The sequence below is a fragment of the Dendrobates tinctorius genome, unplaced genomic scaffold (genome assembly GCF_039654945.1).
Source record: "Dendrobates tinctorius isolate UK_male_01 unplaced genomic scaffold, ASM3965494v1 ptg000342l, whole genome shotgun sequence".
Lineage (NCBI taxonomy): Eukaryota > Metazoa > Chordata > Amphibia > Anura > Dendrobatidae > Dendrobates > Dendrobates tinctorius.
The window spans coordinates 34,424-60,508 of record NW_027362008.1 but is presented as its reverse complement, the minus strand read 5'-3'; the positions used below and the strand labels follow the sequence as shown (position 1 = coordinate 60,508).

Below are 26,085 nucleotides of genomic sequence, written 5' to 3'. Positions count from 1 at the left end.
GAAGGCACAAACACAGGCAGGAAAATAGGCTGAGCAAATGATGGGGCCCAAACTAACTAGACAGGAAAGGAAAGAGAAGACACTGTCTGCAACCTGCAAAAAACCCTACAAAAGTAATGTCCAACACTTCTGATAGCAAAATTAACCCTGAAGTCACTTGACTTCTCCCACTATATCAGCACTCTGAAATATTCTGAGACAGAGCAAAAAGAGACCGAACTAGTAAGGGACAAAAAGCCAATTGGCAAAATACTGATAAATAAGAGTGGAAATTCAGCTCAGCCCCCAACCGGGGCTGGCAGACCACACAAAAAACTGAATAGACCAACAAAATCAAGTGTGAACATTAGCAGAAAAACTTAGCTTTAGATGACTGGAACAGAGCTGAAAACCAAGAGCTGACAAGCCAGAAGGAATCACCAGCAACTGAATAGGGCGTCGGCTGTCTTAAATCCAATCTGAGAATCCTGAGATCCAATCGTCATCTTCATTCTCAGGTGGCAGATCTCCACCGATCAAACCAGCCGCACCACCTCCCGTCACCACCAGAGGGAGTCCAGAAGGGGGAACTCACAACTGGTGAACCAGAGAATGAACTCACAACAGCAGACACAGGAACACTCTTTAAATCTTCCAATGAGTTATTTAGAGTACTGTATAAACCAGGGTAACATTATCAAAACAAACACAGCCTTCTCGTCCTAACAGGAAAACAAAACATAACGTGTGTCACAGTCCTTGCTGCTACAGGAATCCGTACGCTTCAGGAAGAAACAACACAAGGTTAATCTTTCCTTAACCCCTTCCCGACTTTTGACGCCACGTAGGCGTCATGAAAAGTCGTGCCAATCCGACCCATGACGCCTATGCGGCGTCATGAATTCATAGCCCACCTGCGGGTCGGGTGACCAGGGTCACTCAAAAGTCAACCGACCCGCACACACAGGACCCTTTCTACTTCACCCGGGGTGGCTTAGCCCCCCCCCATGGCTACGATCACTCTGATTGGCTGTTAAAAGTGAAACCGCCAATGAGAGCGATTGTAATATTTCACCAATGAAATTTGGTGAAATATTACAATTCAGCCATAGCCGATGCTGCAATAGCATCTGCCATGGCTGGAGACACCGATCAGACCCCCACCCCCCATGACTGACGGCGCCCATTGGCTGCCGCCGTCATCATCTGCTCCTCCACTTCCATCCGCTCCCCCGCCTTCCGATCCATCCCTCCTCACCCCCCCCCGGTACCTCCTATGTCCCTCTGGCCATCCCGCTGTCCCGCCATCCCCGATCATGGGCGCCACCATCTTGGAAAATGGCGGGCACATGCGCAGTGCGCCTGCCATTATCTGCCGGCTGCAGATTCATTCATTTATTTTGATCACTGTGATAAACTCTCACAATGGTCAAAATTAAAAAAAAAGTAAATAACCCCCCCCCCCCCCCCTTATCACCCCCACAGGTAGGGACAAATAATAAAATAAAATATTTTTATTATTCCATTAGGGTTAGAATCAGGGTTAGGGTTGGCATTAGCGTTGGGGTTAGGATTAGAATTAGGGTTAAGGTTAGGGGTGGGTTGGGGTTGGGAGGTATCGGTGTACTCAGGAGAAATTGCCCAACAAATTTTAGGATCCACTTTATCCTTTTGCCCATGTGAAAATGAAAAAATTGATGCTAAAAGAAAATTTTTGTTGGAAAAATTAAAATATCCATTTTTTCCTTCCATGTTGCTTCTGCTGCTGTGAAACACCTGAAGGGTTAATAAACTTCTTGAATGTGGTTTTAAGCACCTTGATAGGTGCAGTTTTTAGAATGGTGTCACTTTTGGGTATTTTCTGCCATATAGACCCCTCAAAGTGACTTCAAATGTGAGGTGGTCCCTAAAAATGAAATAGTTTTGGAAATTTTGTTGTAAAAATGAGAAATCGCTGGTCAACTTTTTTAACCCTTATAACCTCCTAAAAAAAAAAAAATGTTTCCATAATTGTGCTGGTAACTATTTTGTGTCACATTACTCTCTGGTTTAACAAAATAAAAATTCAAAATTTGAAAATTGCAAAATTTGCTACATTTTTGCCAAATTTCCGTTTTTTTTCACAAACAAACGCAAAAATTAAAGACCTAAATTTACCACTAACATTAAGTTCAATATGTCGCGAAAAAAACAGTCTCAGAATCGCTAGGATGCGTTGAAGCATTCCAGAGTTGTTACCTCATAAATGGACACTGGTCAGAATTGCAAAAAATGGCCAGGTCATTAAGGTCAAAATCGGCTGTGTCATGAAGGGGTTAACATGAACATGGGCTCCGGAGCTTTCATTCCAGGCCCACCCCACACTGAATGCTCTAGAAGGCTGGGTATTTATCCTCTGGACTCCTCCCGCTCTACAGCTATTCAATCAACCTAGCACTAAACATGGCCGATTAACCCCTCTCTGGACTTAATGTGCTGGAGCATTTTCCTAGGTTTATATTACTGAAGCTAACAACCTCAGTGCTACATATCTCCCCTCCAGTACCTTGTCACAATGCATGTATACTTTTATTTGTATATAATATTAGTAATGCCTGTTTTTTTATTCATTATTATTGCAGACATGTGTTTTCCTTCCCTTTCCCCGTCTCTAGGTGATGCACAACTCATTAGGGGCGTTTTTGCTAGCCTTTTAGTCCAGCTGCGACTCACTCACCATCCTGGTTCTTCCCGGCTGCCTGGTTTCTAAATTTAGTCCCCGGCTCAGCTCTGGGCCTTCTCCTGGAGCTAGGACGCGCCCCCCGTCATCCCAGCCAATCAGTTGCTTGGTCTCTCCTGCACTCCCTGTCAACATTTCTCATCCAATCACAGCGCTCCTTGCTCCAGCGTGCTTTTCTTATTTTGTCTCGCGGAGACTCGTTCTCTTTTCTGCCTCAGTGCCATCTTTTGTCTCCAGATGCCGTCATTACTCTGCATTATGAAGAGAGATGAGCTGCATCCAGGCCTACACTATTTCGTTTGGGCCAGCTCCCAGATGACTAGAAGCTCCATGCTCACCAGCAGTCTCCCTTTGGTTGTAAGCCCCGGCTGCCCTGTCCTCAGGAGATACGGTAGAACAGGACATGCTTCAGGACAGAGTTTGTGGTGTGGTGCACAACATAGCTGGAGGTCAGAGACTGCTATTCTGTGTAATGCTGCCAGGTATCCTGACCTTGACCGCAGCACAGAAATGCTCTTTCCAATGACTCCAGGAAAGTGGGGGGGAGACTCCAAAACTTTCTTCCAGCAAGGACAGTGGTATCCAGGAACCCCTGGATACTGCTAATGATAGTAGAGGGTTACAAGTTACAATTCGTGCAGGTACCCCAGGGAAGATTCCACCTGAGAACTATCCAGTCTTCTCAAGTCAAAAGAAGGCTTCTGGTGGACACAGCGAAGTTGGTGGATTCAGGACCAGTGGTTCCGGTGCCAGAGTCAGAATGGGGTCTCGGTTACTATTCGGGCCTGTGCTCAGTAAAGAGACCGAGGTGAGACTATCGCACCATAATAAATCTGAAGTCGTTAAACAGATGGGTATCGTACAAGAAATTCAAAATGGAGTCTATAAAATCTACGACTCCATTAATCAAGGAAAATATGGTAATGTTCATGTTAGACCTCAAAGAAGCGTATTATCACATGCCTATTCATCTTCACAGCCAGCGGTATCTAAGATTTGCGTTGGTAGAGGATGAGAAAATTCAACATTACCAACTCAAATGCCTCCCATTTGGTCTTTCCTCAGCACCACACATTTTCTCAAGCTGATGGCAGAAGTTATGGCCTTTCTCAGGAAGCTAAGAATATTCATTGTCCAGTATCTGAACAATTTCCTGTTGATGGCGGAGTTCCCCCAGCAACTGAAGACCAGTTTAACCTTAAACAACTTAGGGTGGATCATAAACTGCAGAAAATCAGATCTGGTGCCAGGAAGACAGAAGGTCTTTCTTGGAATTCTCTTGGACTCCGAACAGCAGATGTTCTTCCTGCCAGAAAACGAACAGGAAGAACTCAGGAACAAGGTCATAGTCTTCAGAAGGTGATCTTAGGTGTCCATCAGAGAGGCTATGAGGATTCTGGGACTAATGACAGCTTCTTATTCCAGGGGTCCGGTGGTGTCAATTGTACTCAAGGCAACTTCAACATCAGGTCTTGACAACCTGGAACAGAAGTACAGATGGGCTAAACAAGAAGATAAGACTGTCAGCAATAGCAAGAAGGTTGTTAGCCTGATGGACATCCATAACCAACCTGAAGAAGGGGATTATGTTGAGACGGTCCCAGTTTATATTGATCACCACAGACGCAAGTGGCAGTGACTGGGGGGCCCAGGTGCAGGATCAGTGCATACAGGGTACCTGGCGAAGATCAGATCCTCCCAGATCATCCAACCTGCAAGAGCTTCGTGCGGTCTGGGAAACGCTAAAGCGGTGTGGGCCAAGTCTAAAAACACATCAGAATTCTGTCAGACAATATTACTACAGTGGCCTTCGTCAAACATCAAGAGGGTCCAATACACTAACTTTTGCAGGCGGTAGCATGGAAGATCTTGCTTTGGGCAGAGGAAACAGTGCTATCAGTAGCCGCAATATAATTGATAGGGTATCAGAATGTGGTAGCAGACTTTCTCAGCCGGGAGAATAATTGAACAGTCAGAATGGGAGCTGAACTGGGAAGAATTCAGTCACATAATACGCCGATGGGGGTCTCCCCAGGTGAACCTGTTTGCTGAAAAAGAAAATTCAAAAGCAGAGAATTTTATTATCCCTGAATCTGGGAGACAGGCTGACAGGGGTAGACACCTTATCTCAAAAATTGAACATGGACCTGGCGGATGCTTATTCCCCCATTTCCTCTTATCCCAGTAGTGCTGAGGAAGATACAGGAGGATCATGCCATGGTGATCGTAATGTTACCATTTTGGCCCAGAAGGAGCTGGTTTCCTCTGCTAAGAAGGATGGCCATAGAAGATCTCATCATTCTTCCAAGAGGCACAATCTACTGGTTCAGGGGCCAATACACCATCCCAATGTGAAGCTCCTACAGTTGTCTGCCTAGATCCTTAGCGGCAGATCTTGAGGTCTAGAGGTCTCTCGGACTCTGTCATAACGACGATACAAAAAAGTAGAAAAACGATATCAGCGATATATACAAAAATATGGAGAAAATTTTGTGCACAATATCCTGAGGAGACAATAGTATTATCTAAGCGGGATATTCCAAAAATCTTAGAATTCGTCAAAGTGGGGTTTGAGAAAGGCCTAAGACCCAGCACTCTGAAAGTGCAGATCTCGACTCTGAGTGTTTTTATGGACTATCCACTGATTGAACGATTTGTGAAGGCCACAGGCAGAATGACCCACGGTTAGATCCTACTTCTCAACTTGGTAATTTGCACACGGTCTTAAATGGATTATGTAGATCACCATATGAACCATTTGAGGATTCAGATATAAAATCTCTCCCTTAAAACTGCATTCTTGGTTGCCATAACAGCCAGATGGATTGGGGAAATACAGGCATTAAACATAAAAGGCCAATACCTAAGGATCTTAGATGACTGTATTATTCTTAGATTAAACCCTGTGTTCATGCCAAAAGTAGTGACATCCTTTCATGAGTCAAGAGGTAGTCTTGCCTTCCTTCTGCCAAGACCATAAAATTAGTCAGGAACTGTAATGATAAGTAAGATATGGCTTCGCTGGAACATTCCAGAATCTCCCATTGTTACACTACAGATGAGACCCTGCCTGTCACGCAGCTGCAACCCCCTCCGTCTTTTCCCTCACACAGAAAACCAGTCTAACCTGAATCCCCAGTGTGAGCTCCTTCCTGCCTCACGACGGGGGATCTCTTTGTCTCTGAACCATGTGCTCAGCTACCCTCATACAAAATAATGGAGATCTAATCATTCGGTCATAAAACGTGGCGCGTTTATGATAAAAACATGACAATTACATTTCTGCAGCATGCTCCGATCCAGCATCATTATGGTGGTTCTAGCCCCAGTAGAAACTGAGAAATGGATTCCTCCTAAACGGTGTGACATAACTACTGCATGTTTGGTTTTGAATGATTGTATTCGACAAACTAAAAAGAATGATACCATGTGCGTGTTTATACGAGGTACCCTCTGCGAGATATAGTCATTATAAGTTTTGTAGTCAGAATTGTAACTTAGAGCAGGGGGGAGGACTGACCCCAGATGGCCCTTTTTATGATGTCACAAACCCAAAGCCATAAGGCATTCCCTTCCAAAAATCAGTCAGTCGAGCTGGAGGTTTTCATGCCTAAAGGACCCCAGATGCAGGGCGACGTGTGGCCCCGCCTCCTCCCCACATGGCTAGCCTACAGACCATCTAAGCAACTGTATGTGTTGATCTATGTTAATCCCTTTTTATTTTATATTTGCATTGTACATATCTAATGTCTCAACTTTGTAACATTTTTACCTGTGTAATCACTGCCCACCTGTTTTTGGGAATACATTCTAAAACTTATTAGTCTGTCTTCATGCTCTAAAAACGAACACGGGCCTTTAAGATAATTGCGCTACTGCATTGGGTTGGCTTCGAACCCCTCTTAAGTCTATAACTTAAGCAGAGAAATCTGGAGCTGATGGCAGTGTGGTGTGGTTGGGCTAGCTGGCAGTGACAGAAGGGTTTTATAAGCTGATTGGATGGCTGCAGCCAAAGCATTGATAATTCCCTCACTGCAGCAGTCTAAACGCCCGTGCACAACAAGCAGCCCGTCCGGCAACTAATTATCCCAGGTGTAGTTCCCTGACTGACTTGAACGTAAGGGGGGGCTGCTGGAGAGCTGCGAGTTCCAAAGTGGAACTGAGAAAGTGGGATATACATAAATCCCCGCAGTTTGTGGAAGATTGTTAGCAGTGGTGGGGCATCCAAAATAACCCCCCTGCAATAAATTGTTAGGGCAAGACTAGCTTGCTGTTTTTATCACATGGTGCCAGCGGTGGGATAACTAAGATAAGCCCCCTGTGCCTGTGATAGCCGTGTGTCGGCAGTGCGTCGCATCCCCCCGTCCATGACATACCGGTGTCAGCGGTGACAGGAATGGCTCTTTCATTCCGTAGACGTCAGAAGAGTAGTTTTCCAGGACTTGGAAGCCACAGAGGACTGGCAAATAGATCCCAATCTAACTCTGCTATTAGAAGTGGAAAGGAAGAACAAAGACGAAAGAATCTAATTAATAAAAATATTGGAGAAAGAGAAACCAATCACAAACTAAAATGTTTCTATACTAATGCACAAAGCATGGGCAACAAACAAGGAGAATTGGAACTACTAACACAGGAAAAGAAATATGATGTCATTGGAATCACTGAAACTTGGTGGGACAATACACATGATTGGAATACAAGACTAGAAGGATACAACTTATTTGCAAGAAACAGACTTGATAAACGAGGAGGAGGTGTCGCATTGTATGTTAGAAACGCGTATATCTGCACAGAGATTGAAGCTTCAGAGACTGGGAGTTCTGTGGAAACTGTTTGGGTAAGAATACAAGGACAGAACAATGGAAAGGACACCATTGTAGGCATTTACTACAGGCCGCCTGTGCAAGCTGAAGATATGGATGAACTCTTTATGCATCAAATGGCCAAGTTCTCCAAAAAATATGACATAGTTGTCATGGGAGATTTCAACTATCCAGACATTTGTTGGGAATCTCTCTCAGGCAAAACTAACAGGTCAAGGAAATTCTTATCCTCTCTTGCTGACAACTTTATCTTCCAAAAGGTAGGAGAGAAAACAAGGGGAACTGCAACCTTGGATCTAATCCTTATAAACAGGGAGGAAATGGTTGAGGAGGTAAAAGTGGCTGGGACCCTAGGAGGTAGCGACCATGCTATTTTAGAATTTTGGATAACTAGAGGCGGAAAACCTGTGAAGACTCAGACGTCAAGGTTAGATTTCAGAAAGGCAGATTTTAAGGGATTCAGAAAGAGAATTGGAGGGATCCAATGGCTGGATATCATTAAAGACAAAAATGTCCAGGAAGGATGGGAAATCTTGAAAAATGAAATTCTCAAAGCACAGTTGTTAACAATTCCGAAAAGAGGGAAGAATAGGAAGCATTTAAGGAAACCAGGATGGATGAACACAGAACTTAAGCACATGCTAAAAAGGAAGAAAAAAATGTTTATAAAATGGAAAGAGGGAGGCATATCTAAAGAAGAATATAATGCTGTCTGCAGAACCTGCAGGGCACAAATCAGATTAGCTAAAGCTGAAAATGAATTGAGGCTTGCAAGAGATGTCAAAAGCAATAATAAAGGATTTTGGGGATATGTCAAAAGTAAAAGAAAAGTCAAAGATGCTATAGGATTTTTACAGGATGAAATTGATGAAATGGTAAGACAGGATGTCGAGAAGGCTGAACTTTTAAATTCCTATTTTGCATCTGTTTTCTCTCAGAAAGGTAATGTAACATCAACTGTTATTCACTGTCCTATTAAGGGAATAGAAGAATCCAGGATATCTATAAACAGAAAGATAGTGAGGAAACACTTAGCTAACCTAAATGAATTCAAGTCTCCAGGTCCAGATTAATTACACCCCAGAGTACTGAAGGAGATAGCAGAAGAAATTTTTGAACCCCTCTCCATAATCTTTGAAAATTCTTGGAGAACAGGAGAAGTGCCAGAAGACTGGAGAAGAGCAAATGTTGTTCCTATCTTCAAAAAGGGGAAGAAGGTGGACCCAGGCAACTATAGGCCGGTGAGTCTGACTTCTATACCAGGAAAGATCTTTGAACAAATTATTAAACAACATGTATGTCAATACCTGGATAAGAATGAAGTGATTAAACAGAGTCAGCATGGGTTTGTAACTAATAAGTCATGTCAGACTAACTTAATTTCCTTCTATGACGGTATCACTGATTGGGTGGATCAAGGAAATGCTGTAGATATAGTATATCTTGACTTCAGCAAAGCATTTGACAAAGTCTCTCATACAATCCTTATTGAAAAAATGACTAAGTATGGAATGGACAAGGCAACTGTTAGGTGGATTCATAACTGGCTTAGTGATCGGACCCAAAGAGTGGTCGTAAATGGCTGCACATCCAGTTGCAGGAATGTCTCAAGTGGGGTACCACAGGGCTCTGTCCTGGGCCCTGTATTGTTCAACATCTTTATCAACGATTTAGATAAAGGAATTGAGGGTAAACTGCTTAAATTTGCTGATGACACAAAGCTAGGAGGGATAGCTAATACTAGAGAAGAGAGAGAGAGGATTCAAAAAGATTTAAATAAACTGGAGAAGTGGGCAGCAACTAACAGAATGGTTTTTAACAGGGAGAAATGCAAAGTACTACATCTGGGCAATAAAAATGAAAAAAGCATATATAGAATGGGAGGAATAGGGCTAAGTGACAGCACATGTGAAAAAGACTTGGGTATACTAATAGATCACAGACTGAATATGAGTCAACAGTGTGATACAGCAGCAAAAAAGGCAAATGCAATTCTAGGATGTATTAACAGAAGCATACAGTCTAGATCACGTGAAGTCATTATTTCCCTCTACTCCTCTTTGGTCAGACCTCATCTGGAATATTGTGTCCAGTTTTGGGCACCACATTTTAAAAAAGACATCAACAAACTGGAGCAAGTTCAGAAAAGAGCGACCAGAATGGTGACCGGTCTGCAAACCCTGTCTTATGAGGAAAGGTTGCAGGATTTGGGAATGTTTAGTTTGCAAAAGAGAAGACTGAGAGGAGACTTAATAGCTGTCTACAAATATCTAAAGGGCTGTCACATTGTAGAAGGATCAACTTTATTCTCATTTGCCCAAGGAAAGACTAGAAGCAATGGGATGAAACTGAATGGGAGGAGACACAGATTAGATATTAGAAAAAACTTTTTGACAGTTAAAGTGATCAATGAGTGGAACAAGCTGCCACGAGAAGTGGTGAGTTCTCCTTCAATGGAAGTCTTCAAACAGAGGCTGGACAGACATCTGACTGGGATGATTTAGCGAATCCTGCTTTGAGCAGGGGGTTGGACCAGATGGCCCAGGAGGTCCCTTCCAACTCTACGATTCTATGATTCATACAGTTTTGGGGGAAAAATAAGGGGAAAAAAGTCAAAAGTGACATTGGCATCATGAGTCACATCAGTGATCAGCCCGACCTACACATCAGAAGGGAAGTCTTCTCCAGTCAATATCGGAGCCTATTACACGAGAGCAGTAGCCACATTTTGGGCAGAACAAGCAAAGGCCTCGGTGGTCCAAATCTGCCACGCTGCAACATGGACATATCTGAATACCTTTTGCAGACACTATAAACTGGACGTTTTATCTTGCCAAAAGATGACGTTCGGTAGAAAGGTCCTTCTAAGCAGTGGTCCCGCCCTGAATGTATCCTCTGGCTTTCTCCTGATGGTGCTGTCAGGAGGGACGTCCTGGAAAGTAGGCATTAGACCTACCGGTAATGTTTTCCAGGAGTTCATCATGACAGCACCAATTACATTCCGTCCCTTATAATAATAAATTTTATTTTTATAGCGCCGACATATTCCGCAGCACTTTACATTTCAGAGGGGATTTGTACAGACAATAGACATTACAGCATAACAATAATCACATACAGTAGATTATAACAAATACCAAGAGGAATGAGGGCCCTGCTCGCAAGCTTACAGTCTACGAGGAAAGAGGGAGACACGAAAGGTGGGTGGTAACAGTTGCCCTGATTGTATGGACCAGCCATAATGTTAAGTGTGTAACAGTACAGACACAGAGGGCTAATGGATGCATAAAGCATGTGGGAACATGATGCGGGAAATCTGGTTATGGTAAAACTTTTGGCTGTGCCACACAGGGATAGATTAGGTTAATATGATGAGGCGCTAGGCCAGTCTGAATAAATGCGTTTTCAGGGCACGCTTAAAATTGTGGGGATCGGGGACTAATCGTATTGACCGGGGAAGTGCATTCCAAAGAATTGGCGCGGCACGTGTAAAGTCTTGGAGACGGGAGTGGGAGGTTCTGACTATTGAGGATGCTAACCTCAGGTCATCAGCATAACGGAGGGCGCGGGTAGGATGGTATACTGAAACAAGGGAGGAGATGTAGGGTGGTGCTGAGCCATGGAGGGCTTTGTGGGTGAGGGTAATAAGTTTAAACTGAATTCTGGAGTGGGTGGGTAGCCAGTGTAATGACTGGCACAAGGTAGAGGCATCGGTGTAACGATTGGTGAGGAATATGATCCTGGCTGCAGCATTCAAGACAGATTGGAGGGGGGAGAGTTTGGTAAGAGGGAGACCGATTAGAAGAGAGTTACAATAGTCGAGACGAGAATGAATAAGAGAAACAGTAAGAGTTTTTGCAGAGTCAAAAGTAAGAAAAGGTCGAATTCTAGAAATGTTTTTGAGGTGCAGATGACAAGAGCGAGCCAGTGATCGAATGTGGGGGGCAAAGGAAAGCTCGGAATCAAGTATGACCCCAAGACAGCGGGCATGTTGCTGGGGAGTAATAGTGGAACCACACACAGAAATAGCAATGTCGGGTATAGGTGCATTAGTAGCGGGAGGAAACACCAGGAGTTCAGTCTTTGACAGGTTCAGTTTCAGATATAGTGAGGACATGATATTAGACACAGCGTTTAGACAATCGCCGGTGTTTTCTAGAAAGGCTGGCGTGATGTCAGGAGAAGAAGCGTATAATTGGGTGTCATCAGCATAGAGATGGTACTGGAAACCAAATCTACTGATTGTTTGACCAATAGGGGCAGTGTACAAAGAGAAGAGGAGGGGGCCTAGAACCGATCCTTGGGGGACCCCAACAGTAAGGGGAAGGTGAGAGGAGGAGGAACCGGCAAAAGATACAGTAAAGGAGCCGTCGGAGAGATAGGAGGAGAACCAGGAGAGAACGGTGTCCTTGAGGCCAATGGAACGGAGCATAGTGAGGAGGAGCTGATGATCCACAGTGTCGAATGCTGCAGAGAGATCCAAGAGAATTAGCATGGAGTAGTGACCATTTGATTTAACTTTTAGCAGATCATTAGAGACTTTATTGAGGGCAGTTTCAGTGGGGTGTAAAGAGCGGAAACCGGATTGGAGAGCGTCGAGAACAGAGTTTTCTGAGAGATAGCGGATAAGACGGGAGTGGACCAGGCGTTCCAGGAGTTTAGAGATGAAGGGAAGATTAGAGACAGGTCTATAGTTAGCGGCACAGTTTTGGTCGAGGGATAGTTTTTTAAGTAGTGGATGTATGACGGCATGCTTAAATGAGGAGGGAAAAATACCAGAAGAGAGAGAGAGGTTAAATATTTTAGTTAGGTGAGGGGTGACAGCAGGGGAAAGGGACTGGAGGAGATGTGACGGAAATGGGTCACTGGTGCAAGTAGTTGGGCGAGAAGATGCAAGGAGCCTGCTTACTTCTTCTGTGACTGGTTCAAAATCAGAGAGTGAGCTAGATGCAGTGGGGGAGGGAGGACAGTGCATGGTATGAGGTGATTGGGAGATAATTTTCCGTCGGATCTGGTCAATTTTTTCTTTGAAGTAATTGGCCAGATCGTCAGCTCGGAGCTCCGTGGTTGGGGCCTGTACCCTTAAATTCTTATCTAATATGTGACAGTAGCATATGTAGAAGAAAAAATAAATAAAATAGAGTTGCACCCTGGTGTGGTACTTGGAAAAAATCAATGAGTGGTGGTGGAGGGAGGGACCTTTTAACCTCTTGTGTGTTCCTGTCCCTATCAAGGATAAGAAGGACAACCTCCTGATGGTGCTATCATGATGGAAAACCTATTACCTGTATGTTTAATGCCTACTTTTTTTAGGGACCTCCTCATATTTGAAGTGACTTTGAGGGGTCTGTATGACAGAAAGTACCCAAAATGGACACCATTCTGAAAAAAACTGCACCCTTCAAGGTGCTTAAAACCACAATCAAGAATTTTATTAACCCTTCTGGTGCTTCACAGGAACTGAAGCAATGTGAAAGGGAAAAAATGAACATTTAATTTCTTTCACAAAATTTTTTACCTTAGACCCAAACTTTTTTATTTTCACAAGTGTAACAGGAGAAAGTAGACTCCAAAATGTGTTGTGCATTTTCTCCTGAATACGCTGACGCCTTATTTGTGGGGGAAATCTACTGTTTGGGTGAACGGCAAAGCTTTGGAAGGAAAGGAACGGCGTTTGACTTCTTGAATGCAAAATTTGCTGGAATAATTAGACCCCTAAGCCCAACTGCAAAGAATGGAAATAATTAAAAAAATATATATTTTATAATTTTTATCTAACTAATAGGGTGACAAAGGGGGCTTTGATTTACTATTTTTTTCTTTTTATCACGTGATAGATCTATCACAGTGATCAAAAAGAACCAATAGAAAAATGTTCCTATTGTTGCCGGTACCGGCCGGCAGATCTCAGTGGGTGCACTTCGCTTGCGTCCTCCATTTTTTCTCCCAGGAAGATGATACAGGGCCATGGGACTGAACAGGACTGAGGTATCGGGAGTCTCGGGGGTCATCATTTCTCTCTCCTCTGACAAGTATATCATGTCAGGAGAGCGAGAAATGATTGAAACAGCGGGCACACCTTTTTTTGTGATCACCATTATTTACCGATCGGACACCAGAAAATCGATCATGTTCTCCGGGGTCTCAGCTACCCGATATCCTGTAGATTTTATAACTGGGAGGTGCTACAGCCTCATTTCCAATCGCAGTTTTAATTCGTATCAACAGTCGCTAAGGGGTTAAGGGCATAAATATTAAAAGTTTGAGAATTGCAAAAGTTTCAAAATTTTTGCCAAATTTCCAATTTTTTCACAAACACAAGTCATATCAAAGAAATTTGACAACTATCATGAAGTACAATATGTCACAAAAAGCAATCTCAGAATCTGTATGATCCAGTGAAGCTGCAGAGTTATAACCACATAACGGGACACAGGTCAGAATTGTAAAATTTGGCCCGGTCATGAAGGTGAAAACGAGTTTGGGGGGTGAAGGGGTTAAAACTATTTGTAACTGCATGGACACTCTTCTACACTAAGGGCATGATAGGAAGCTTGCTACGTGGAAATGGAGCTGGTAGTAGATTAAGGGGGTAAATCCTGATGACAGGTTCCCTTTAAGAACTGTCTATTTGCTGTTTAATCTCTGCCACCCCTGACTTGTGCCAATGTCAAATCAAAACCTACTTTCTGAAATATTAGGGTCTCAATATTTATTAAACCCCAAAAGCAGAAATGGACCTTAGTTAATGTATTAAAAAGGGTCAAAAATACTTGATTTTCTTAAAAAGGTGCGAAAATGGAAAAAATAGGGAAAAAAAGTGGATGGTGGATTAATACCTATATTGTGTGGGATTTTTGTATGGCGAATTTATATTGTCATGCGCCCATTTTAGGGGGGGGGGGAGCAAAAAGTAGATCTCACATTGGGCATTAGGCTATTGACTTAAGGGAGCAGAAAGGAGCTAACTCTCTAATAGAACCTTGTCCTTTGATATCTTACTGTGCACCCATTTGATTGTTGTTCCATTAGTGGAATTCAAGACCATATGAATATTATGGGCACTGTGCAATAGCGATATGGATCATAGATTTTCTGTCTAAATTGTAGCCCCAGAGATGACTATTAATGTGATTACATACTCTTGCCATATCATCTTTGTTGGGGTATTAATGTGACTACACATCTTGTCTGCATCCCTCCTGGAACATACAGCAATAACTACGAGATATTTATATCCTGGGTACTCCCTATAATTGCTTTTGTATGTGGGTGTCTTTGTGTATATTATAGTGTGTAGGATGTTCAGGGTGCATTAGGGTCCCTAGGGCTACCGATGGGGGCGCCATCACGTCTACAGCTAGGGTGCCAACTTCCGCTGGCAGGTAGGGTGAACTTTAGGGCTCATCTAGGGAGAGATTAGTCCTAGATACATTTTTTTTTCCCCCTATCGACCCTCCATTTTTGCACCTTTTTAAGATAATCAAGTATTATTAAAAATTAGACCGATTAAATACATTAATAAAGGTTATTTGTGCCATTGTCACCATTTTATTAAGTGTTATTCACTTTACCTATCATTGTGTTAATGTTATGGCATGTAGTTGTCTTCCTTATTTCCAGTCCTTTCACTGACGAGGGTCTTCATTTTGCGCTCCATCAAATTTCGAAATAACTTTTAGGAATTTTATCTTTCATCCTTATAGGAAATCCTTGTGAGAATAATGGTTTATCACTAAATAGTAAAAAAGAAGCTATCAGGAAGCAGTCTAATGGAGAAAACCTCATTCCCCTTCATGGACCTCCTGGACTTCACAGCACTTCACTTTCTTATACTCCTCCTAATCATGAGGAACCCTCTCCTGAGCAATCTCACATTGTTACCACAATTCCAGGAGACAAAGTGGATACAAGATTTCAGTGTGACAAGAAACTTACTACAAGCTCAGATTTTTTAACACAAGGAAAACACAAAGGAGAGAAGCCATACTCCTGTTCAGAATGTGGGAAATGCTTTACAAAGAAATCAACATTTGTTATACATGAGAGGATTCACACAGGAGAGAAGCCATTTTCATGTTCACAATGTGGGAAATCCTTCACACATAAATGTAGTCTGATTACACATCAGAGAATTCATACAGGAGAGACTCCATACTCCTGTTCAGAATGTGGGAAATGCTTTATAAATAAATCAAAATGTGTTATACATGAGAGACGTCATACAGGAGAAAAGCCGTATTCATGTTCAGAATGTGAGAAGTCCTTCACAGTTAAAAATAATCTTATTACACATCAGAGAATTCATACAGGAGAGAAGCCGTATTCATGTTCAGAATGTGGGAAATGCTTCACATATAAAGGTAATCTTATCACGCATCAGGGAATTCACACAGGAGAGAAGCCGTATTCATGTTCAAAATGTGGGAAATGTTTTACAGTTAAATCAAAATGTGTTAGACATGAGAGAATTCACACAGGAGAAAAGCCATTTTCGTGTTCAGAATGTGGAAAGTCCTTCAGAGATAACAGGATTCTTAGTAGACATCAGAGAATTCACACAGGAGAGAAGCCATTTTCGTGTTCTGAATGTAAAATGGGCTTCATAGAAAAAGGGAATCTTATTACACATGAGAGAATTCACACAGGAGAGAAGCCATTTTCATGTTCGGAATGTGGGAAGGCCTTCACAGATAAATCAAGTTTTACTAGACATCAGAGAATTCACACAGGATTGACTCCATATTCATGTTCAGAATGTGGGAAATTTTTTAATCAAAAAGCAAGTCTTGTAAAACATCTAAGCATTCACACGGGAGAAACCATTTACAATGTGAAAAATGCTTTACCGATAGATCACAACTTGTTAACCATCGGAGAACTCGCATAGGAGAGAAGTCGTTTTCATGTTCACTCTGTAATAAATGCTTTAAAGATAAATCTAGTCTTGTGAGACACGAGAACAGTCACACAGGAGAGAAGCCGTATTCATGTCCAGAATTTGGTTAATCTTTTATGCAAAAATCACGTCTTCCCGGAAGAGAAGTCACACAGGAGAGAAGCCATATTCATGTTCAATGTGTGGGAAATGTTTAGTAAATAAATCAAATCTTGTTAGACATGAGAGAAGTCATACAGATAAAAACTGTATTATTCATATTCAGAATGTGGGAGATCCTTTTATCACGGCTTCATCTTTACTGTGTGGGCTAGGGACGCTGTGAGTGATTGCTCAACCTCCTAATGGGATCTGCAGTCTACTGGACTGTTAGTGATGTGAGTGACAGTCCATCCAGTCTGAACCGGGGGAATGCTGGGTTGTCAGCATTTTGATAAACAGTCCTGCTGCTCAATCTGATCTAGCCCTCAGGCATTTCCCCTGGTGCCTCTCATCCTTGGTAATTTTCTAGCTATTTAGCTGGCTAGCTGTGAGCAGATCGGTGTCACCTGTAGCTGAGCTTAGTTTGGTGTGTGCTTAGCTCTGAGTCTGATTGTGTCTTTTTCTGATCTTGTAGCCGGACTTAGGATTTGTTGTGACTATTCATGTGGATTATTCCTTCTGCTCTTCACGCTCTCTGACTTCAGTACCTGACGCCATACTTGGCCTCTGACTATATGTTTTTCTTACTCCCTAGTCTTGATGTACTCACCTGGTATTTGACCCCGGACTGACTGTTACCTGACCATGCTTTTGTGTTGCTGCTCTGTATCACGAGCCCTCCTGGTATCTGACCTCAGACCTCCGGTCTACCCTTTCTCTCGACTTATCCATGAGTATTGACTCAGCATCACACGTTTACACAAATCAAATCTTAATATATAATGACCATGGAAGAAAATCTCGGGTCAAGAAGTTAGCAAAAAGAGGTAGATAAAAAATGTATATTTATTATTCATATTAAAAACAGAAAAAATATAAAATGAGGTGCCTCATGTCAAAGAGAGATGCAAAACAATGCATAGGCAACAATTATAATGAAACCTACACAGTTTTTATATCCATAGTACCAGTGTACTGTATGCATGTGAATCAAGATAAAAAAGTGCAGTTATAATTATAAGCGCTTAGGGTGGATCTCAATAAAGTCAATAGATATAAATACAAGTTTGAAGGAATTAGTTTTACCTAGAATGGTAACAACAGGTAAAGAAAGTCCTGCATCCCTCCACCCCGACAAGCGTTTCGCTCTGCTTTTTCTGGGGGTGTCATTATGGTCAGTGGTCATTATGTATTAATTTTTGATGAAGTGTTACCCTCCCATTGGTTCGGGTTTTCTTTGGAGAGTTCTTATTATATACTAGCTGAAGAGCCTGGTGTTGCCCGGGCATAGTAACTAACTGTTAAATTAGAATGATTATCTTCCATCCCCCAGTGCCCATATACCCCTCACACATCCTCCATGCCATAGTCCAGTGCGCATATACCGTCACACATATCTTCCATCCCATAGTCCTGTGACCATATACCATAACACATCCTCCATCCCTTAGTCCCATGCCCAAATACCCATCACACATCCTCCATCCCATAGTCCAGTGCCCATATACCCATCACACATCCTCCATCCCATAGTCCCGTGCCTATATACCCATCATACATATCCTCCATCCCATAGGCCCGTGCCCATATACCCATCACACAGCCTCCATACCAAAGTCCAGTGCCCATATACCCATCATACATATCCTCCATCCCATAGACCTGTGCCCATATAACCATCATACACATCCTCCATCCCATAGTCCTGTGCCCATATAACCATCATACACATCCTCTATCCCATAGTCCAGTACCCATATAACACCATACACATTCTCCATCCCATAGTCCCGTGCCCATATACCCATTATACATTTCCTCCATCCCATAGTCCCGTGTGCATATAACCATCACACATCCTCCATCCCATAGTCCCGTGCTCATATACCCATCATACATATCCTGCATCCCATAGTCCCATGCCCATATACCCATCACACATCCTCCATCCCATAGTCCCGTGTCCATATACCCATCATACATATCCTCCATCCCATAGTCCCATGCCCATATACCCATCACACATCCTCCATCCCATAGTCCCGTGTCCATATAACATCACACATCCTCTATCCCATAGTCCCGTGCTCATATACCCATCATACACATCCTCCATCCCATAGTCCAGTACCCATATAACACCATACACATCCTCCATCCCATAGTCCCGTGCCCATATACCCATCATACATATCCTCCATCCCATAGTCCCGTGTGCATATAACCATCACACATCCTCCATCCCATAGTCCCGTGCCCATATACCCATCACACATCCTCCATCCCATAGTCCCGTGCCTATATACCCATCATACATATCCTCCATCCCATAGGCCCGTGCCCATATACCCATCGCACAGCCTCCATACCAAAGTCCAGTGCCCATATACCCATCATACATATCCTCCATCCCATAGACCTGTGCCCATATAACCATCATACACATCCTCCATCCCATAGTCCTGTGCCCATATAACCATCATACACATCCTCTATCCCATAGTCCAGTACCCATGTAACACCATACACATCCTCCATCCCATAGTCCCGTGCCCATATACCCATTATACATTTCCTCCATCCCATAGTCCCGTGTGCATATAACCATCACACATCCTCCATCCCATAGTCCCGTGCTCATATACCCATCATACATATCCTCCATCCCATAGTCCCATGCCCATATACCCATCACACATCCTCCATCCCATAGTCCCGTGCCCATATACCCATCATACATATCCTCCATCCCATAGTCCCATGCCCATATACCCATCACACATCCATCCCATAGTCCCGTGTCCATATAACATCACACATCCTCTATCCCATAGTCCCGTGCTCATATACCCATCATACACATCCTCCATCCCATAGTCCAGTACCCATATAACACCATACACATCCTCCATCCCATAGTCCCGTGCCCATATACCCATCATACATATCCTCCATCCCATAGTCCCGTGTGCATATAACCATCACACATCCTCCATCCCATAGTCCCGTGCTCATATACCCATCATACATATCCTGCATCCCATAGTCCAGTGCCCATATAGTATCATACATTTCCTCCATCCCATAGTCCCGTGCCCATATACCCATCATACATATCCTGCATCCCATAGTCCCATGCCCATATACCCATCACACATCCTCCATCCCATAGTCCCGTGTCCATATACCCATCATACATATCCTCCATCCCATAGTCCCATGCCCATATAACACCATACACATTCTCCATCCCATAGTCCCGTGCCCATATACCCATTATACATTTCCTCCATCCCATAGTCCCGTGTGCATATAACCATCACACATCCTCCATCCCATAGTCCCGTGCTCATATACCCATCATACATATCCTCCATCCCATAGTCCCATGCCCATATACCCATCACACATCCTCCATCCCATAGTCCCGTGCCCATATACCCATCATACATATCCTCCATCCCATAGTCCCGTGTCCATATAACATCACACATCCTCTATCCCATAGTCCCGTGCTCATATACCCATCATACACATCCTCCATCCCATAGTCCAGTACCCATATAACACCATACACATCCTCCATCCCATAGTCCCGTGCCCATATACCCATCATACATATCCTCCATCCCATAGTCCCGTGTGCATATAACCATCACACATCCTCCATCCCATAGTCCCGTGCTCATATACCCATCATACATATCCTGCATCCCATAGTCCAGTGCCCATATAGTATCATACATTTCCTCCATCCCATAGTCCCGTGCCCATATACCCATCATACATATCCTGCATCCCATAGTCCCATGCCCATATACCCATCACACATCCTCCATCCCATAGTCCCGTGTCCATATACCCATCATACATATCCTCCATCCCATAGTCCCATGCCCATATACCCATCACACATCCTCCATCCCATAGTCCCGTGTCCATATAACATCACACATCCTCTATCCCATAGTCCCGTGCTCATATACCCATCATACACATCCTCCATCCCATAGTCCAGTACCCATATAACACCATACACATCCTCCATCCCATAGTCCCGTGCCCATATACCCATCATACATATCCTCCATCCCATAGTCCCGTGTGCATATAACCATCACACATCCTCCATCCCATAGTCCCGTGCCCATATACCCATCACACATCCTCCATCCCATAGTCCCGTGCCTATATACCCATCATACATATCCTCCATCCCATAGGCCCGTGCCCATATACCCATCACACAGCCTCCATACCAAAGTCCAGTGCCCATATACCCATCATACATATCCTCCATCCCATAGACCTGTGCCCATATAACCATCATACACATCCTCCATCCCATAGTCCTGTGCCCATATAACCATCATACACATCCTCTATCCCATAGTCCAGTACCCATGTAACACCATACACATCCTCCATCCCATAGTCCCGTGCCCATATACCCATTATACATATCCTCCATCCCATAGTCCCGTGTGCATATGCCCTTCACACATCCTCCATCCCATAGTCCCGTGCCCATATACCCATCATACATATCCTCCATCCCATAGTCCCGTGCTCATATACCCATCACACGGCCTCCATCCCAAAGTCCAGTGCCCATATACCCATCATACATATCCTCCATCCCATAGTCCCGTGCCCATATAACCATCATACACATCCTCCATCCCATAGTCCAGTACCCATATAACACCATACACATTCTCCATCCCATAGTCCCGTGCCCATATACCCATTATACATTTCCTCCATCCCATAGTCCCGTGTGCATATAACCATCACACATCCTCCATCCCATAGTCCCGTGCTCATATACCCATCATACATATCCTCCATCCCATAGTCCCATGCCCATATACCCATCACACATCCTCCATCCCATAGTCCCGTGTCCATATACCCATCATACATATCCTGCATCCCATAGTCCCATGCCCATATACCCATCACACATCCTCCATCCCATAGTCCCGTGTCCATATACCCATCATACATATCCTCCATCCCATAGTCCCATGCCCATATACCCATCACACATCCTCCATCCCATAGTCCCGTGTCCATATAACATCACACATCCTCTATCCCATAGTCCTGTGCTCATATACCCATCATACACATCTTCCATCCCATAGTCCAGTACCCATATAACACCATACACATCCTCCATCCCATAGTCCCGTGCCCATATACCCATCATACATATCCTCCATCCCATAGTCCCGTGTGCATATAACCATCACACATCCTCCATCACATAGTCCTGTGCTCATATACCCATCATACATATCCTGCATCCCATAGTCCAGTGCCCATATAGTATCATACATTTCCTCCATCCCATAGTCCCGTGCCCATATACCCATCATACATATCCTGCATCCCATAGTCCCATGCCCATATACCCATCACACATCCTCCATCCCATAGTCCCGTGTCCATATACCCATCATACATATCCTCCATCCCATAGTCCCATGCCCATATACCCATCACACATCCTCCATCCCATAGTCCCGTGTCCATATAACATCACACATCCTCTATCCCATAGTCCCGTGCTCATATACCCATCATACACATCCTCCATCCCATAGTCCAGTACCCATATAACACCATACACATCCTCCATCCCATAGTCCCGTGCCCATATACCCATCATACATATCCTCCATCCCATAGTCCCGTGTGCATATAACCATCACACATCCTCCATCCCATAGTCCCGTGCCCATATACCCATCACACATCCTCCATCCCATAGTCCCGTGCCTATATACCCATCATACATATCCTCCATCCCATAGGCCCGTGCCCATATACCCATCACACAGCCTCCATACCAAAGTCCAGTGCCCATATACCCATCATACATATCCTCCATCCCATAGACCTGTGCCCATATAACCATCATACACATCCTCCATCCCATAGTCCTGTGCCCATATAACCATCATACACATCCTCTATCCCATAGTCCAGTACCCATGTAACACCATACACATCCTCCATCCCATAGTCCCGTGCCCATATACCCATTATACATATCCTCCATCCCATAGTCCCGTGTGCATATGCCCTTCACACATCCTCCATCCCATAGTCCCGTGCCCATATACCCATCATACATATCCTCCATCCCATAGTCCCGTGCTCATATACCCATCACACGGCCTCCATCCCAAAGTCCAGTGCCCATATACCCATCATACATATCCTCCATCCCATAGTCCCGTGCCCATATAACCATCATACACATCCTCCATCCCATAGTCCAGTACCCATATAACACCATACACATTCTCCATCCCATAGTCCCGTGCCCATATACCCATTATACATTTCCTCCATCCCATAGTCCCGTGTGCATATAACCATCACACATCCTCCATCCCATAGTCCCGTGCTCATATACCCATCATACATATCCTCCATCCCATAGTCCCATGCCCATATACCCATCACACATCCTCCATCCCATAGTCCCGTGCCCATATACCCATCATACATATCCTGCATCCCATAGTCCCATGCCCATATACCCATCACACATCCTCCATCCCATAGTCCCGTGTCCATATACCCATCATACATATCCTCCATCCCATAGTCCCATGCCCATATACCCATCACACATCCTCTATCCCATAGTCCTGTGCTCATATACCCATCATACACATCCTCCATCCCATAGTCCAGTACCCATATAACACCATACACATCCTCCATCCCATAGTCCCGTGCCCATATACCCATCATACATATCCTCCATCCCATAGTCCCGTGTGCATATAACCATCACACATCCTCCATCCCATAGTCCCGTGCTCATATACCCATCATACATATCCTGCATCCCATAGTCCAGTGCCCATATAGTATCATACATTTCCTCCATCCCATAGTCCCGTGCCCATATACCCATCATACATATCCTGCATCCCATAGTCCCATGCCCATATACCCATCACACATCCTCCATCCCATAGTCCCGTGTCCATATACCCATCATACATATCCTCCATCCCATAGTCCCATGCCCATATACCCATCACACATCCTCCATCCCATAGTCCCGTGTCCATATAACATCACACATCCTCTATCCCATAGTCCCGTGCCCATATACCCATCATACACATCCTCCATCCCATAGTCCAGTACCCATATAACACCATACATATCCTCCATCCCATAGTCCCGTGCCCATATATCCATCATACACATCCTCCATCCCATAGTCCCGTGCCCATATACCCATCATACATATCCTCCATCCCATAGTCCCGTGTGCATATAACCATCACACATCCTCCATCCCATAGTCCCGTGCTCATATACCCATCATACATATCCTGCATCCCATAGTCCAGTGCCCATATAGTATCATACACATCCTCCATCCCATAGTCCCGTGCTCATATACCCATCATACATATCCTGCATCCCATAGTCCCGTGTCCATGTACCCATCATACACATCCTCCATCCCATAGTCCCGTGTCCATATACCCATCATACACATCCTCCATCCCATAGTCTTGTGCCCATATACCCATCATACATATCCTCCATCCCATAGTCCCGTGCCCATATACCCATGATGCATATCCTCCATCCCATAGTCCCGTGCCCATATACCCATGATGCATATCCTCCATCCCATAGTCTTGTGCCCATATACCCATCATACACATCCTCCATCCCATAGTCCCATGCCCATATACCCATGATGCATATCCTCCATCCCATAGTCCCGTGTCCATATACCCATGATGCATATCCTCCATCCCATAGTCTTGTGCCCATATACCCATCATACACATCCTCCATCCCATAGTCCCATGCCCATATACCCATGATGCATATCCTCCATCCCATAGTCCCGTGCCCATATACCCATGATGCATATCCTCCATCCCATAGTCCCGTGCCCATATACCCATCATACATATCCTCCATCCCATAGTCCCATGCCCATATACCCATGATGCATATCCTCCATCCCATAGTCCTGTGTCCTTATACCCATCACACATCCTCCATCCCATAGTCCCGTGCCCATATACCCATCATACATATCCTCCATCCCATAGTCCTGTGTCCTTATACCCATCACACATCCTCCATCCCATAGTCCCGTGCCCATATACCCATCATACACATCCTCCATCCCATAGTCCCATGCCCATATACCCATCACACATCCTCCATCCCATAGTCCCAAGCTGGGTGGCGCTGAGCAGGGAGTTCCTGTACATGTGCCGTTATGTAACCTGGCAATGTGACTGCAGCCGCTGATGATGCTATTTTATACGCCGGTAACAATAGAGCACGGCAGTAATAGAGGAGGGGGGATTCATTTCTGTCGTGCTCTCTGCTCCTTTCTGGGGGCAGACAATGGCTGGGAGCTTATGTTCCCGGGGATGCTAGATTTCTCCTGGTCATTGTCTGGTGAGGCGTTGTGGAGTGGGAAAACTGTTGCTCACAGCAACCAGTCACAGCTCAGCTTCCTTTAAACAGCTCTGGTGAAATGAAAGATGCTTATTGATTGGGTGGGGCTATGTGGAGTGGGCGTGGTTGATACACACATTTTTATTTATAGATAATTTAGCGTGTGAGCCCCATTGGGGACAGTGATGATATTGTCTGTAAAGTGCTGCTCAATAAGATTGCACTATATAAGCGCAGCATAGTAATAAATCACATCTTGTTAAACATGAGAAGTCATACAGGAAAGAAACTGTTCACTGTGTTTTGTACATTTTAATAAACAGTGTTAAGTATAAATGAGTACACCCCCTTTGATAAGTAAGATTTTAATATCTCACTGAACACTTTCTACAGTGTTGCCAATTTGGAGTTTCTTAGAACATTTTTTTAAACAATAACATGAAAGTTTGTTTAATCATATAACTCTCATTACAAAATCTTCAGTTTTACTCAAATAAGTTGATGCAAAAATGAGTACACCCAACATCGAACACTGCTACAGCTAGTATTTTGTATGTCCTCCATGATTTTTAACACCTTCGTGACCGAAGGTACTTTCGTTTTTTGCTTTTCTGTTTTTCGCTCCCCTTTTTCCCAGAGCCATAACTTTTTTATTTTTCCGTCAATATGGCCGTGTGAGGGCTTGTTTATTGCGGGACGAGTTGTACTTTTGAGTGACGCCATTTATTATTTTAACATATCGTGTACTGGAAAAGGGGAACAAAAATTCCAAGTGCGGTGAAATTGCAAAAAAAAAAGTGCAATCCCACAGTTGTTTTTTCTTTTTACCATGTTCACTAGATGCTAAAACTGCCCTGCCCTTATGAATCTCCAGGTCATTACGAGTTCATAGACACCAAACATGTCTAGGTTCTTGTTTATTTAAGCCGTGAAAAAAAATCTAAACTATGGTAAAAAAAAAAGTTGCCATTTTCCGAGACCTGCAGTGTCTCCATTTTTCGAGATCTGGGGCCGCTTAAGGGCTTATTTTGTGCGTGCTGAGCTGACGTTTT

At 43.9% G+C, this 26,085-nt stretch overlaps 1 protein-coding gene across 1 annotated transcript in view; it reads left to right on the top strand.

Annotated features, from left to right (window-relative positions):
• The window catches only part of LOC141074933 (uncharacterized), a 58,160-nt gene extending 34,860 nt beyond the window's left edge, over positions 1-23,300 (top strand). The window contains exon 8 of the mRNA XM_073562259.1: positions 15,231-23,300. Within this exon, the coding sequence (XP_073418360.1) occupies positions 15,231-16,414 (1,184 nt within the window). The 3' untranslated portion in view covers positions 16,415-23,300. The remainder of the gene's footprint in view (positions 1-15,230) is intronic.
• Positions 23,301-26,085: the final 2,785 nt, after the last annotated feature.